The 17540-nt window shown below is 36.8% G+C and overlaps 2 protein-coding genes across 5 annotated transcripts in view; one reads left to right on the top strand and one right to left on the bottom strand.

The window, feature by feature from the left end:
- Positions 1 to 12403, bottom strand: part of NDUFAF5 (NADH:ubiquinone oxidoreductase complex assembly factor 5) — a 32573-nt gene extending 20170 nt beyond the window's left edge. For all 4 annotated transcript variants that reach the window (XR_009522103.1, XR_009522104.1, XM_060031252.1 and 1 more), the window contains exons 1-6: positions 12052 to 12403; positions 9795 to 9835; positions 6759 to 6822; positions 5449 to 5496; positions 4066 to 4169; positions 1108 to 1147 (exon numbers count right to left, since the gene is read on the bottom strand). Coding sequence is in view for 2 of the 4 variants with exons in the window: in XM_060031252.1 (XP_059887235.1) it covers positions 1108 to 1147; positions 4066 to 4169; positions 5449 to 5496; positions 6759 to 6822; positions 9795 to 9835; positions 12052 to 12303 (549 nt within the window). In the remaining 2 variants the exon portion in view is untranslated. The remainder of the gene's footprint in view (positions 1 to 1107; positions 1148 to 4065; positions 4170 to 5448; positions 5497 to 6758; positions 6823 to 9794; positions 9836 to 12051) is intronic.
- The window catches only part of ESF1 (ESF1 nucleolar pre-rRNA processing protein homolog), a 58505-nt gene continuing 53333 nt past the window's right edge, over positions 12369 to 17540 (top strand). Inside the window, exons 1-2 of the mRNA XM_060031251.1 lie at positions 12369 to 12466; positions 13535 to 14216. Of these exons, the coding sequence (XP_059887234.1) occupies positions 13577 to 14216 (640 nt within the window). The 5' untranslated portion in view covers positions 12369 to 12466; positions 13535 to 13576. The remainder of the gene's footprint in view (positions 12467 to 13534; positions 14217 to 17540) is intronic.

The raw sequence follows: 17540 nt of genomic DNA, 5'->3' as shown, positions 1-17540 counted from the left end.
CTCTAACCAGCCACCAAACTGTTGACTCTTACTTTGCAGAGTCCTAAATACCTTTCTCTTCTTTTTAACTCCTACCATTGCCACATAGGTTTAGTGTATCTCATGCCTGGGCCACTGAAACAGTCTCTCTTCCATGTAACAAATTCCAGCATCAGTTTTCTAATCAGCAAAATGAAGCTATCCTGCAGAGTTATTTAACACATATATAAAACAGAGCACAGTGATTGGCAAACAGTATATGCTTAAGATATGGTAGTTATTATCCTGCCTACCAGCTTTTTAATCATGTTACTTTCCTCTTCAAAATTCTCCAGTGGCTCTGAATTGCCTTAAGAAAAAACTCCTAATTCCTTAATCTGTCACCTGAGTCTGCCTAAATCTGGTCCCAAAATTCCTCATCTACACCTGGCACTATACTAATTCTCTAACAGGCTTCCTCTTTGTCCTTTCAGGCTCCTGAGTCTCTTACACCTCCCATCTATCCCGGGATTCTGCCTTCCTGGAGCGTATTCCCACTCCAAATCTGACCTACCCTTTGAGGCCCTGTTCAAGAAATTCCTTCCTCTTAAAGGTTTCCTAGGCCACTCCAAGCCACAGTGATCTCCTTCCCTCCTTGGAACACAATGCTTTTTACCCACCCTTCATCTGTTTGTTGATCAATATCAACCGAGAAGCATTTACTAGCATTGCCTAAGTATAAGGTATGGGGGAGATACAAACACTGTAGGAACAAATAGGTTCTCACCCACAAAAAATTTATAGGCAGTGCAGGAAGAAAAGAAAGCCACACAGAAAATGTCTTATGATATTAGTATTATTTTGTACAAGTCTTAAATATTTATGAAAACTTTAGTAACAACTCCATAATTAGATTTCTTAATTCTCAGGGAACAGGGAGTCACTAATGTACTTCTTAATATGCCAAAGGGCACCAAGTGTATCTGGCCGACAGAAGATAATCAATTTTTTATTTGCTTCCGTTTCCAATTGTCAAAAATATAAAATGGAAAACATCTATAAGTTTCTGTGTAAAAACAGAAACATCTATAAGTTGCTAATAATAAACAAAATAACACAGGCTATTAGAATCAACACTAAGATTTTTACCTGTTCAAGTGCTCTAGGAAGGTCATTCACCCAGTGCAAACTAAAATATAAAACACACATTTGTTTTAGCTTAATGTGTATAATTAATTAGTACGAGCAGCACTAGTATAATGATAAGCCACAAAAAAGGTGTACATTTTGATGTTTGAAATTGTATATCAAAATTCACTGATTGTTTTCATACAAGTTTTAAAATAAAAAATATTCCTAGGGAATTACCTTCCTTCTGTTGCAGGAGAAAATGTGACAGTATATCACTTTCCTGATATGATTATCTCTCCAAATAGTCTTCAATGAATAAAGTAAAAGTCAGCTTTTCTAAAGCATACATACAAATGGCCAACAGGTATATGAAAAGATGCTCAACAACACTAATAATTAGGGAAATGCAAATCAAAACCACAATGAGATGTTACCTTATACCTATCAGGATGTGCATTAAGAAAAAGAGATGACAAAGGCTGGTGAGGATGTGGAGAAAAGAGAGCCTTTGTGCATTGTTGGTGGGAACATAAACTGGAACAGCTGCTGTGGAAAACAGTATGAAGGTTCCTCAAAAAATTAAAAATTGAACTACCATATGATCCAGCAATCCCACATCTAGATATTTATCTGAAGGAAGTAAAGTCATTATCTTGAAGAGATACCTGTATTCCCATGTTCATAGCAGTATTATTCACAGTAGCCAAGGTATGGAAACAATCCAAGTGTCCATTAAGAGATGAATGGATAAAAAAGATGTGGTGTGTACACAGACACACACACACACACACACACACACACACACACACACACACACACAGAGGAATATTATTCACCCATAAAAAAGAAGGAAATCCTGCCTTTTGGGTCAACATGGATGGACCTTGAGGGCATTATGCTAAGTGAAATAAGCAAGACGAAGGAAGAAAAATACTGTATGTTCTCACTTATATGCAGAATCTAAAAAAGCCAAACACATAGAAACAGAGTAGAATGGTGGCTGCCAGGGGCAGAGGGAAACAGGGAGATGTTCAAAGGATACAAACTCCCAGCTTTAAGATAAACAAGATTTGGGGATCTAATACACAGCACGGTGACTATAATTAACAACACTGTATTATATAATTGAAGGTTTTTAAGAGAGTAGATCTTAAATGTTATCACCACATACATACACAAAAAATTGCAATTATGTGAAGGGATGAAAATTGTTAACTAACCTTATTGTGGTAATCATTTTGCAATATATATATGTATTTGATCATCATATGGTACACCTTAAACTTACGTATGTTATATATAAATAATATCTCAATAAAGCTGGGGAAAAAAATAAAGTAAAAATCATCCCTATCTGGCATCTCATTTAAACAGTGCTATTCTGAGAAATTATTTGAAATAGTAAAAATAAGGACCTGATGACATATTCAAGGAAGTTCACCAATTAAATCAAACAATTAAGCTAGATATATATAGAATTCTAAGTCCTACTTTCGCGGGGTGAGGTGGGGAAGCCACTTCATCAGACCTATAATTTTCCCAAGGCAAACAGTATTACTCATCAAAAATAACTCAATGAGTTTTCTGATAAATAATATCCCATATTTTTTAAGACTATAAAAAAGAATAAATAAACTCAAAGTTCTATATACTTAAAACTTAATTTTAGAAATGTCTTGCATTGTCTTTGGACTCTATTTGATCCTCTCCCAGAGTGTGGTGTTGTATAACCACAAGACTCAGTCTCTGTAGAGTATGGTCACACTTTCCTGGTAGAGCTGGCATCCTCTTAGCTGAATTCCAGGAGAGCACCGAAGACCCATTTCAAACCATACTATGTTAAGCTCACATTTATCTTTCATAATGCTTTCTATCAATTATTTGATACTTTAAAAATTGAGGTCATATTATAAACTCTATCATACTTACGGGGAAACTGAAAGTGACAGAATTACAGTAGTTACTTGCAAATAACAAGCACAGGAGCTAAAGTTAAAACTCAGGTTCTGACTCTCTGCCCAGGGCTCTTTCCCTTAGACCAAGTACGTGTAATGTTTTCCATTTCACAATAGAATCAGAATACTTTTCTAAGTTTGTTCAGCACACCTCAAAAAGCAGAGAAAAAATTACAAACTCACTAAAGAAAACAGCAAGGGTGACCAACTCTCCCAGTTTGCCTGGAACTGAGGGGTTTCCTGAGACACAGGCCTTTCAGTGCTAACACTGGTAAAGTCTTGGGCAAACCATAATGACAGGTCACCCTAAAAACAGCCATTAAAAGGGCTGAACTGAGCATGTTGAATCTTTGAAAAAAAATCTGACTATACTAATAAGGAGAAATAAGGCACCACACAGAATACTTTATTTTCTCTATTAGATGTTGAGGTCTTTGAGGACAGGATTCCTGTCTGAATTCATTTTTCAATTCCCCAAAGCATCGAGCTCAGTGCCTTGTACATTATAATCTATTCAACAAACATTTATAATATATGTTTTTGTAATAAATGTGGAGGGACATGGTAGGAAGTACAAAGGGAAAAAGTAACCTTGAGAACTACGTCTCTGTGTAGAAGAATTAAAGTTAAAGGAAATATGAGCTTTTCCTTATTTGCCAGAATGAGTTTATAAGGGTGTTCTAACATCTGAATATTGGAGCCAGTATACTCTTTCAAACTCTTGCCCCATCAACATGTAACTAGGTTACGTCAGCGAGGAAAACCCTTCTAACACAGATAAACTTTAGCAAATTAAGGAAAGTTGGGGAGGAAAAAAAGTTGAGGTACTATATCACTTATCCCCACTAGGGAGCATATAATCCATAATTCTTTACCAGAGAAAACTGGTTTGTGACTTAAGATAAGTTATTAAGATATTTACTCTGTTATCTATTTTATTTACCTTATAATATTAAAATTTTATAGCATAAATTATCTATTTTTAACATATATTTTTTAAAAGCACAAATAGATTACCAACCTTAAACTGCTAACCACCAGATCAAATATATTTTCTCTGAAGGGAAGAAATTCTTCATCAGCTAAAACACTGACAGTAGGAATTTCCATTTCTAAGGCATTTTTCTAAAAGTTAAAAAACAGACGTTCAAAACACATGTATATAACATCTTAATTATTAACACAATCATTGTTTGTTAAACTTAAGTCAATGTTATATTTACTTGGTAGTTTCTAGTCCTTCTAAAAAATAAAAATTAAAAAAATTAAAAGTTTCAGTGGAATAATTGAAGCCAGAAAACTGCTAGATGAAAATATGGGTGAACACTTTTATACTCTTAGATGAAAATGCCTAAGTAAACGTGACTCAAAAAACAGAAATTGTAAAGACTGATATACTTGATGATAAACTAATCAAAAACTTCTAAAAAGCAATAAACAATGTAAACAATATATTTGGGAAAATATTTTTTAAATATATGAAGAAAAACTAATATCCCTAAAAAGCAAGTTCTTACAAACCACCTAGAATAAGAACATGCCAAGGTTAAAGTAGATAAAGGACTAAGGTACAGGCACATCATAAAAATTACTTACAAAATTCACAAATTGAAAAAAAACAATAGCCAAAAGACATCAAGAGCTATTTGGCTACTCTAGTAAACAAAGAAATGTAAATAAAAACAATGAAATTCTACTTTCTGCCTATTACATTGACAAAGACAAAATAAATGGCCCAGTGTTGCCAAAGAGAAGGAGAAAAGAGTGCTTTCTTTTAATTCTGTTCTTTAGTCTTTCTAACGGCAGTCTGGAGATGTATATTAAAAATTTAAAGCTGAACATCAATGAATCCATACATTCCACTATTAGGAATTTATTCCCTGGGAGAAAATAAATCAAAATTGCTTTATATAAGGATGTTCATCACAGTGTTGGTTACTGAGATACTAGAAATACAACTGTCCTTCAAAGAAATTTAGCTAAATAAATCGTGGAATATTCGTATGCTGGAATACTATATAGCTGTATAAATAGGGGGGGGTGTGTGTGTGTGTATATATATATATATATATATATATACCATTTATTGATATAAAAGAGTGGTATTCTATGAAAAATATGGCATGTTAGCATAATAATGTTTGTATAAAACAGTGTTGGGGAGATATTATATGCCTACAAGGTGGAGACCACAATGTCACCAGTGGTTGCCTCTGAGTGGTGGGACTAAGAGTGATTTTTCCTTCCTCCATTATACTTCCTGTACTGTTTTACTTTCCTTTATGTTTGTTACATTTATAATCAGGAAAAAAACAGCTAATTTCATTTTGAAGGAAATAAAAAAGTAAAGAACTAAAAAACAAACCAGGAGATCAGAAACCTACAGTATTAAAAAGCTACCTACCAAAGCATTTTCTGCAATGTCTGTTTGGAAAAACTTTCCAACAGTTTCCTGAAAAGGAATAAAGTTGATCAGATAATACAAAAACAAAAAAAAACTAGTAACAAATCAAACAAAACAACTGTTGAAATTAGTAAAGGAAAAAGTGATAATTATAGATTAATTTTCAGCTTTGTAAGGGTATTTTTCTGCATGTAATTAGTATGGTACACAAATACTTTTAATAACACATATTAAGTTACATAGAATTAAATATATGCAGTCAACCCTACATGTAATATATTTAACAATATTTAATAAAATGGAGAACACAGGTATGAATAATCAGCATCCTTAATTTACTCCACTGGGTTAAGGCTATGTGTTAACTTTTCCATGGCATAATATGCTGAGAGCTAGTCCCCACTCTTGTACCACAGAAGATCCCTCCTGCATACCATCCCCAAATTAATCTTTCTTAAACATCACTGTATCACACCCTACAGCTTTCTACCTCCACCTTCCCTCCTGCTATGCCCTTACTTCCAATGCCTATGAAACACCAATCCAGATTCTTTCAAATCCCAGGTCAGATTCTGTGCCCTTTCAGAAGCCTTTAATCAAATGAAACCCTACTGATTTTCCTTTCCCTTGACTCCTGTTGCAGTTTAATGACTATACCATTTCCATGGCATTTACTATTATCAATAACAGTATTTGGAGAGGCTCATACACACCCCTCCTCCTGCCTTAGCTCAAGTGTACTTTTTTTCTAAGTAGATTTGATATAGAAATCCCACTTTAATTTGTGTCCAGCACAGTGTGCTACATAGAGAGGCTAAAACAATTAATAAATGTTTTTGGTCTGAATTACAAATTGAAAAATAAAATGGTATAAGCATTAATAAAGGCTACTTATATTTCATCACACACAAGATTTCTAACCAACTGATGAAATGAATATTTTTCATAGATAAAGTATTAGCTTACTCACAACTTCCAAATGAATGTCAATGTGATTTTTATTGTGAATTATTAAAAATATTTGAACAAAGTGGTAATAAAGTACAATGTATCTTACATAGACTTAAAGAAACTATCAGTAGGAACACCGTATAAAATGGATTCAAAGAAAAGAAAAAACAATTTAAGAATAAACTACTTAGGAGTAGACACAAAACAACCACTGGTTCCATCACTTCAAAAAAAACAAAGAAATGAGAAATTCTGATATAATCAAAATCTAAATATGATACAAATTGATTAGGAAAGTCTTCCCTTAAAATTAGCCAATTTTATTTCTCAAAGTAAATTAAGTCATCAAATAAATATACCTTATTCAAATGTTGTGCTATATAACCTCTTCCACAACCGACATCCAAAGCAAGGGGGAAATCTCTGAAAAACAGACACAGAAGTCATATTTGTCTATAAAAATAGTCCATAAATAACTATTAAAAACTAATTTTCTTAAGTAAAAACGTTTTAGTGAACACAGCTTTCAAAAAAGTTATATCATCTGCCTTTGCTGCCTTGCCTCACAAGGTGCATCCCTCAGAGAACACACCAGACACGGCAAGTCTGTCTGGCCTAGCCACTCACAGGACCTCACAACCAATGGCCTTCCATAAGGTTGCTCCATGATGTGGATGTGAAGAACTGATTTAGTAGGGGGTATTTTAATTTGATAATATACCCAGATAAAGAATGAAAAGAAGTTAATGTAAATGAACATGAAAATATTTGGCACACCTACCAGGAACTTACTACTTATCCCTACTTCTCAAATTTTTGATGACTTAGAAATCATCATGTGAAAGACCATGAAGTAAAACATGATAAACTAAAAATCAAACAAAATATCAACTAAATAATAGCTTTTACTTAAATCTTACCAGGTTCAAAGCAGTGTGCTAAGTATGCAGAGTTAAGTAAGTCAATCCAAGGTCACTCAACTAATAACCAGCAGTCAGAACTTGAATTCAGTCTGTTTGAATCCTGAACCAGAACTATTATCCCCTATGCAATGCTGTCTCCTCCAAATATATGTCATACTAAATCAGTTTACACATCCAATTGTGGGTCATAGGTTTAAGAAAAATTTGTGACAAAATTTTTTTAAATTTTATCCACTAATAACATTTTTCCTATTGGAAGCAAGAGTTCCTTTTCAATTTCTGTTAAAAACCTATGTCAAAAATATAGAACACCAGTACACAGCTGGAGAACCACTGGTGAGAGAACCATTTATTTACCTAATGCCCTCTATCTTGATTGTGAACATAGGCAGTGTGGCCTGGGGAAGCATATAGCCTTTGCAATCACAAAGACACGAGTTAGAATTCTGGGCCTGCAATTTACTGGCTCTGTGACCACAGACAAGTGATTTAATCTTGCTGGATCTCAGTTTCCCCATCTATAAAATGGAAAAGTTACTATCTTCCTCAGGGTTGGTATGAGAATTTTATGAAACAGTGCATGTAAAGTATTCAGCACAGTACAAATGTTCAACAGTTAGGACTTATTATTATCACCGACTTTAACAGTACTAAGTAAGCTTCAGAGAGCACAAATAAGACATTTAATAATCTGTTGGATTAGTTTAAATAATAAACATAAGATCAGTGTTGACAATACAAGCTATTCTAATAATAGAACATTAGTGTAAGACATTTTAGACTGTTATTTTTAATGATTTAATTCCAAAGAGTTACTGTTATTTTAAGACATGCTTTTAGCCAAAATCACAGTTTTCTCCACAGACCTGTGTTTTGCTCAGTACTATGACATAAAGAGATTGTAAAATCCAATCTGACTTGGAAAATTTAATGTTTCATTTATTAAACTGCAAATGACCTAAAAGCCAGGCAAATGAATGACTACAGTATAGAGAATTAGCTATTTTTCAGATTTTTAAAATAATGAAACCAATGAAACAGATGAAATGAGGGTGATTTTTGTAACAATGAAGAATTTTTTTTTTTTAACTTTATGAAACTGATTCACCCCAAGACTGTTTTAAGTAGCCAGGATATATCCAAAATATGATTTCAAGAGTTTGTGATTTTACAAAATTCCCCTTTTTTGAATAGACAAAATGAAATAAATTCATCCCATATGGTCTAATTTAATGTGTGTCTTTTACACAAAAGAGCACCAAAAGCGATTTGCTAACATCACAGAGCAATTCTATAGCAAAGCCATTATTTAACTGTGGTTCCTGCTACCTGGCTGTAAATTCAAACCTGTAAAGCTTTTGTTATGCCTAATATAGAGCAATGACTCCATCAAGGTTTTAATAATATTTGATGAAGGTATTCTTTTCTCAAATCTACCTCTATATAATTGTCATAAAACCCTTATTGCTATTAATAATACCTAAGATATAATGGCCAAAGTCTCATATAACTTGATGGGGGAACAAATCTAGGTAGACTCTCTCCTTCACTTAGATGGTAAAAGGTTCTGTTAAAATTTTAAACTTTTAAAGTTAGGTTTAGTAAATTTTAAAATTCACATGTCAATTATATCCATTTTTGGAGCAATCTTTCCATTACTCGCTTTTGACCAAATCAAGTGGAATAGCCATTTAGTCTTGGAGAGAAGCTGAGCTGTGTTTCCATTCATTCTTTTTGTTTGTTTGTTTGTTTGTTTGTGGTACGTGGGCCTCTCACTGTTGTGGCCTCTCCCGTTGCGGAGCACAGGCTCCAGTCGCGCAGGCTCAGTGGCCATGGCTCACGGGCCCAGCCGCTCCGCGGCATGCGGGATCCTCCTGGACCAGGGCACAAACCCGTGTCCCCTGTATTGGCAGGCGGACTCTCAACCACTGCGCCACCAGGGAAGCCCCCCATTCATTCTTTTTTAAGACAACAATGAGAAAATACTTGCTCTCTCAGACATAAAAAAAGGAGAGATCTAAGAGTGATTAAAACTACTAATCCTGGTAATAAATTCATCTAGATGCTGCCATTCCAGATATCAAGTTCTCAGCATTTAATTTCTCAAGCCTTCATTCAAAAGTTGATTGGGGCTTCCCTGGTGGTGCAGTTGTTAAGAATCCGCCTGCCAATGCAGGGGACACGGGTTCGAGCCCTGGTCCGGGAAGATCCCACATGTCACGGAGCAACTAAGCCCGTGCGCCACAACTACTGAAGCCTGCGCGCCTAGAGCCCGTGCTCTACCACAAAAGAAGCCACTGCAATGAGAAGCCCGTGCACCACAACAAAGAGTAGCCCCCACTCTCTGCAAGTAGAGAAAGACCGCGCACAGCAACAAAGACCCAACGCAGCCAAAAATAAATTAATTAGTATATTAAAAAAATAATTAAAAAGAAAAGTTGACTGTATTTTATTATGACAATCATCACTTACCTGGCTATGTCATATATACGGTCTGCAATCCGACTTCCAACCTGACAGATTATAAGAGGCAATGAAGTTAAGATGAGTAGGTTTAACAGAGAAGTAACACTCTCTCCAGTATTCAACAATCCATAGGTTACTTATGTTTCAACATGTTAAATTCCCTTTATCCCTTTTTCAATTTGACCTCAGCAACTTTCTTTTCAAATTCTGAATAGGAACACCATAAATTAAAGGAAACACACCGAGTTAATTACTTCAGAAGTCAATTTAAGGAAAGAAGACTAAATACTATATATATATACATATATATATACATATATATGTATATATATATGACTTTATATTCCATATGATACAAGAATGCAAGGCCAAAAAGCAACAGGATACCCCAATTTAAAAAAAAAATCAACAGGAACATAACAAGCATATTATTGTCTATAGATATTAGCATGAGGTATGTGAAAGTCAAAAATTAGTTAGCTGGGGATTATTACAGATCAATGTATAAATGATCACTTAATAAAAACTCTATTATTTGATAACTACTAACAAATTTTGTGGAACTCCTAAATGAGTAAACAACTTTTCTGAGCAACATCTGCAAATTAGAAGTCAGCCAAATCTGAAGAAACCTCTTCAATCCCACCCTAATTTAAAAGACGTCATAAGGTAGGCACCTCCTTTTTGCTGGGCTAGCTTCGTCTGGCAGGAATAAAGATGTGGGAGCCTAATATTCCATTCATTCCCTTATAAACATCCCAGAGTTTCTATTAGGCCTTGAAAGTTCAGAACATATGTGTATTTGCTTTGGGGGGGAAGAAGGGGTAAGGGAGGAGGACAGCAGAAGTCATTTCCCAGAGGACTCCACTTTGTACGTCATTCCTAATATGAATACCTTTTGTTTATTATTTTTAAAAAAACTGTCATATACTTTATCTCATTTATTCTAGTCCTAAACACTGGTGAGGCCTCAGTCAAGTTGTAATCCAGGTGCTTCTCTTGGAGAAGAGTGGCTGGAAACTCACATCTTCTAAGTACATGTCACCATGAACCCTGAGGACAGAGTCACTCATCTGATCAGGCCAGGACTTGCACAGAGCTCTGCCCAAAGTAGGGGCAGTAAATGTTGGCTGCATAGGCTTGAAAGAACTCATTACACTTGATTTCAATTTTAGTCCATCCCTGAAGAAACACGAGGCCTGAGCTCTGTGCTGCCTGTCCAGAAAGCAGAAACCTGCTCAAGTCCCTAGACCACCTAGGCAGAGAGGAAGAGGTCTCTCAAACCAGCACAGACAAATCAGAGATCTTAATTTATCTTAATGAGTCTTTCTAAAACACGAACCAGAGCCCATCACTCCATTGCTTAAAAGCATTCGACAGTCTCACATTCCTCTAGAGCCATGTTGGCCAATAGAAAAACAATCAGAGCCACATGAGCAACTTAAAATTTTCTAGTAGCCATTTTAAAAAGGGTAAAGAAATTAATTTAAACATTTTATTTAACTCAATGTATCAAAAATAAAACTTCAACATGTAATCAATGTAAAAAGATATTAAGGAAATATTTTACATCCTTTGTTCACATTGTCACTGAAATCCCGTGTATTTTACATTTACTGCCCATCTCAAAGGGACATTCAAGTGCTCAGTAGCTACATGCGGCCAGAAATTACCATATCAAATGGACAGCCGAGATGGAGAAGAAAATCCCAAATCCTTAACCATTAAGGCCCTCGTAAGCTGGGCCCTCCCTCACCTCCCAATGGAGGTCCCTGGAAGTCTCAACAAGGTCCTTTCGGCCTCAGGGGCTCTGCGTTTGTCTTTCCGTTTGCCTACAAGGCTTTTCCCCCCAGATCCCAGCCTGGCTAATTCCTCATCACGTCGTCTGGCTGAGCGGCCTTCCCTGACCAGCGCAGTCACCTTACTACTTCACTTTGTTACCTGGCCTTACTTCTTTAGCTGAAATTACATGTTTTTGTTCACTGTCTCGCCTCCCACAAGAATGAAATCTCCTGAGAGCAGCGGTCTTACTTTGCCCTGGTCACACCTGTAATACAGGCACCATCTGCCGAGGTTATGAATGAATGAAGAGCAATTTACAAACACCGGCGCCCGGCCGCTGGGAGACTATAGTAGAGGCCCAGACAGGCAGGTCGGCTGCTCAAGCTCACACAGCGAAGTGGGGGCGGCCGGGGCCTGGCCGGAGCTCCCGGACCCGAAGCCAAGGCTCGGCGCCGCCCTCCCCGCCATCCCGCTGACTCACCTCCTCCTTCAGGTAGTCAAACTTTATCCGCTCAGGCTGCCGGGCCGCCCAGTTCTTCTGTTTCCTCTTCAAATCCCGATCGAATATGTTTAGGGATCTGGGCGAGGCGCTGCCCAGGGAAGAGACGCCGGAGGCCACCTTCCTGAAGCCGACGTTCTTCGCGGGGACCCCTGCCGCCGGAGGTCGTCGCCACCGGGTCGGGAACCTGGTCAGCCGCAGCATCTCCAGCGGCAACGCCGTTTGCAGGCGCATTTATCGTGCGCATGCGCCGCAGGTTCAGCGAGGACTCTGGAGAACTTCGCCGAGGGAAAGCGGATGAAGTTTGGCCCAGTTCGCGTACCATTACGGCTGCGCGTCACGCTGAGGATTGTGGGAGTTGGGGGCCTACGTGTGGCTCGGAGAAGTCTCGGAATTGGTGAGTGGGGTTAGGTTCCAGAAAAAGGGCTTGTCGAGGGGGCAGAATCAGTCTCTGAAAGGGTCTCCATCGGATTCGTGAGGGCCGCGCTCTTCCTCCTTGCCTTTCCGACTTCTTTCTTCAGGCTTCCTTGCTCTTCCTCCGCGTCCTGTTGAGGGCCCTCTTCCCTCTTCCGGCTCTCTGAGGTTTGGGAGTTGGGAAGGAGACCCTAGTTCCGGGGTCACCCTGGTGTTTCCCGCGTTAGAGGGTGGGTAGAAGGGGAGGGTGGGCTACAGAGATGAGGGCGGGCGTCGGAGATGAGGTTAGGTCGCCTTCCCCTCTCCGAATATCAGGAGTGTATCAAGTGCTTTCGTTCTAAACACTTATACACATTAGCTGTAATAGTTGAATGAAATGGTACCTACCCTACTCCATAAGGCTGTTCAGAGCGTTAAATGTTTAATTGTATAATTGCATCATAGTCAAGCCTTGCTTTTGAAACAAAGCACTATTACCATGTATTTATTAACTAGAGTGAGACTTCACCAGATTCATGAAGGGTGGTAGTATATAAAGGGGGAACTTTGAGCTAAACCTGAATTGATTTTGGTCTGTTTAGTTAGGAGACTAGCCACATAGAAGTAAATGCTGTTCCGGGTAGAATGAAGTAAGGATTAACGGAGAGAATGGGACCAGAACGTGAAGAAACAAATAAGACCAACTGAGACTTCGGAATTTTTAAATTACATTAGTTTTTTACTTGTAACACATACAAGTATACAAGTAGAAATATAGGATATCTAAGTGAGGGCAGTTGGCTAGTAATCATTTGCCCCCCGCCATAAAGACCTGGAATTCTGCTTGGTTTTGCCTTAAATTTATTTCTCCATATGATCTGTACTCAAAAGAAGATATTCTGATAGTTTTTTATTTTCTGCATGTGACTCAAAATGAGTTTGGGAAAGGAAATTAGACATGTTACTTTTATTTTACTTACATTTACCTTAGAATACAGTATTTTGAATTAATATTCCCAAAGCATCTTATTTAATTATATTAGTAACCTTTCATTATTGTTTTATTTTTTAGTGTCTGGTTTCTTCAAGCATTTGCCCAGTCAGACATTTAAAAATGGCATCCAAACAAGAAATAATGAGTGACCAGCGGTTTAGGCGGGTTGCAAAGGACCCGAGATTTTGGGAAATGCCAGAAAAGGATCGAAAAATCAAAATTGACAAGAGATTTCGAGCAATGTTTCATGACAAAAAGTTCAAATTGAATTATGCTGTGGATAAAAGAGGACGCCCCATCAACCATAGCACTACAGAGGACTTGAAGCGTTTTTACGACCTTTCAGATTCTGATTCGGATCTCTCTGATGAAGATAATAAAACTTTGAACCAAAAGAAACTGAAGAAGAAAAAACCCCAGACTAAAAACGAAAAAGAATCAAAAAATCTTGTTGAGGAGAAAAAGAAAGAAGCCAAGAAAATTAATCAAAAGGATTCTGGAAATAAGAATGATTTAGATAACTCCGAGAGAATTCAGAAAATGAAAACCTCGTGCAAATCTAAGAAGATAGAGTCAACAAGTCCCAAGAGCGATAGCAAAGAATTTATACAAAAAAGTACAAAAGGGAAAAAAACCGTTGTTCAACATAATACAGACTTGTTTCCCAAAGGAAAATTAAGAACAGTAGACTCAGGCACCTCTGAAATTGCACAGTCTCCCAAAGTCAAGTATTCTGAGACAGGAAGAGAAATGCAATCAGGTTGGTTGGAAAGAACTAAAGATTCTTTGGTATTACATTACTTATTTTTACACTAGTCTTTTAAAAAAGGAAATATATCTAATGAGTATTTTCATAGTATCATAAAAGTGGTCAAATGCTTATTTGGAAGTATAAAGCTATGAAAGAAAAAATACCATATGATAATGAATTTTTGATTTGATGCTATAATGGCTAGAAGAGAGACAAAAATTTAGGTCTTGAGGCTAAACAGTGATTTTGATTTGTGGTGGGCACTAGTGACAGCTAGGTTCTCCAACCAGATAAAATGTTATATGGTCTCATCACAGGATAAAAAGAGGTGTGTCTGAAAAAGGTAAGTAGAGTTGGGTGCTCATTCCTTCCTTCATTCATTCAACTACTTTTTAGTAACTAATATGTGGCAGATAGAACACTGAGTAAGACATGGTTCCGCTATCTCAGGGCTACTGTTAGTGTATATGATGCCTGTGCAGATTAGAAAAAGATGCGCCCTTCTGGACACACAGCACTTCCAGAACTCACAGTTTGGTGAGGACAGCACCTTTGAGGGAGGCACAGGTTCTTTTCCTCTGAACAGACACAGTACTCCTGCAGGGTGTGTGGATTGGTGATTGGAGTTTGGCCTTGATTTCAGCCCTTCTTGACCCTTTGCAGATCACCTTTTGCAAATAACAACCTGCTAAACTCTGTGCAGTGTCACTGGTCTAAAGCAGTACTGTCCAATAGAAATATATAATTTTGAATTTTCTAGTGGACACTTTAAAAAGTAAGAAGAAACAGGTGAAATTAATTTTATTAATATATTTTATTTAACCTAATATATCAAAAATTACTTCAATATGTAATCAACATAAAAAATGTAATGGGATATTTTATATTCTATTTTCATACTAATATCAAGTTGGATGAGCCATCTTTCAGGTGCTCAATTGCCACCTGTGGCTGCTGGCTACCATATTGGACAGTGCAGATCTAAAGCAGAAGAAATTAATCAGAACCATAATACAAAATAGAGTAATTTAAAGTGCTGTAGAAGAGCAGGGCTCTGAGAATTTGGAGGAGGAGGTCACTCAAGATATGGTAATCAGTAAAATTCATAGGTGAAGTGCTATTTTGGTTGGGGTTTGGAAGAATTAAATTTGGGATCCAGAGTATTCTACACGGAAAGAACTTTTTGAGCAGAGATACAGTTGAGCTTGCTCAGAAGAGATCAGTATTCCCATTTGATTAGATAATAAGGTGTCTGAAGGGGTGAGCGAATAATAAAGCTAGAAATGGTTGTTTGAAGCTAAGTAAGAAACATCTGACTCTAGTTCATGTTTACAAGTTTTCTAAGCTTATTAAAAAGTTGCGTCACCTCTGGCAGCAGGAAATTTTGAGTATTGGTATTGCTGATGGTTGATGTTGTAACTGAAAATTGGTGATGTTCAGATAAGCCAGACAAAGGCTGGCTGTGGTTACAGGACCCAGGGAAGGTAAGCATCAAGAAGAGGCAGAGAGAGGTCTTGACAGGCCATAATCACACTGGGAAGGTAGGAAGTATCAGGCAGTGGACAGAATTCTAAATAGCAGAGACTAGGGGCCAGGGGTGAGATTTATAGTGGAACCACACAGCAAACTGAGGTATAGGGACAAGGGATGCAAGTCTGGTTACTGAAAGTGGAGGATAAGATCAGGCTGGGAACAGCAGCAAGGTTGGCTTGATGCTGAGTTTGTGAGCGAAGTTAGTCCAGTATCCTTCAAATTTCACTAGATTTAGGGCATTAGATTAATATAACATATCCATATAATCCTTGGGGTTGATTTTACAGAATCTTTTGACATATCTTTTTTAATTTAATTTTCTCAGTAACCATGAGAAATTAGGATATATTCTTTAGGAAACAAGTGATCTATGTGAGGATACACAGAGCTGGGCCAGTAACTCAGGTCTTTGACTCTTTCTACCCCACCATGTTGTTTGCTGTAATTTACATTGGTTCCACAGTCTAGAAAAAGCATTATCTGTAAGTAGAGATCATGTGACTCCACCAGCACCATCTTTTTTTCTTTATTCATTCATGACTTATCATTCCAGCAAGTACTGTGTACAAGGGGCTTTTTAAGTGCTATGAGGTAAAGATGATGTAGGGAGTTGCAGTTTAATATTACGTATCATTTTAAAATGTTGATGCCCAGCACTTGCACTCCTAGAATTTATTTTAAGTAAACAATTGGGCATGTGTTTAAAGAATTAAAGTTTTTTAAACGGTAACATAAATCATTATGGGGTTGATTAAATAAGTTATGACATATACAGATATGTTCATGACATACGAAGTTTTAAAAATATATTACATGGGAATTCCCTGGTGGTCCCATGGTTAAGACTTTACACTTTCACTGCTGAGGACCCGGGTTCCATCCCTGGTCAGGGAACTAAGATCCTGAAAGCCACGCGGTGCGACCAAAAAAAACCCAAAAACATAGGTTACAAAATAGAATAAATGGTATGACTAGCTACTTAAATTAGTGGGCATATCATAGAAAACAAATTTAGGGAGTTATGTACCAAAATAACCACTTAGTTATCTCTGAATGAAAAATTACTAGTCATCTTTATTTTCTTTGCTAAACCATATTTTCTTAATTTTTTACAGTGAGCATTCATTACTTTTATAATCAGAGGGAAAATGATAAAGCATTTTTTTAAAGTAGCTGAATAATAGTAGTGTTTATAGTCACTACTGGAGCAGTACCATCTAGGAATAGAGGCAGTTACTTATTTTTCTATTCCCTCATTATTTAGAATAAGGCTTTGTACAAGGTAGGGTCTGAGCAAATGTTTAGTGAATGAATAAATATTCTGAATGTAATTAATATTGTCAAAAATATTAAAATACTAGATCTCTTTCAGTCTCCCATGTATCAATTTATTATACAACCCCAAATGTGATATGTGTACCATTGTCATGTGAGAAGATGTCATATGTCAGGTGATACTCAAACATTTTTTATATTAATAGTTACGTAGTTCAACATCTTAGGCAAAAAAATGTAACCACCATATCACGTTTGTGGCTTCAGGGATATTGTTTAGAACAAGCTAATATTTTTAATTAAAAAAAATTCAGCTTCATGAAAAATATCAGTGACAGGCAAAAATCATGAAAATTGTATAGTAATAACTGATGTTTGAGAAATATTGCAATACTAGATAGAGCTGTGTCCCCAAGGTGTTATTTTAAGCAGGTTGCTTAAAAGTGAGTTCTAATGCTTATCTAATAGTAACTTTCTGTCACTATCCATGGTGGTGTTTTTCTGATCCCATTTATAGAACTTATG

The sequence above is a fragment of the Delphinus delphis genome, chromosome 15 (assembly GCF_949987515.2).
Source record: "Delphinus delphis chromosome 15, mDelDel1.2, whole genome shotgun sequence".
In the NCBI taxonomy this organism is placed as follows: Eukaryota; Metazoa; Chordata; class Mammalia; order Artiodactyla; family Delphinidae; genus Delphinus; species Delphinus delphis.
Note: the sequence above shows the minus strand (reverse complement) of the source record. Positions and strands in the feature narration are given on the sequence as shown.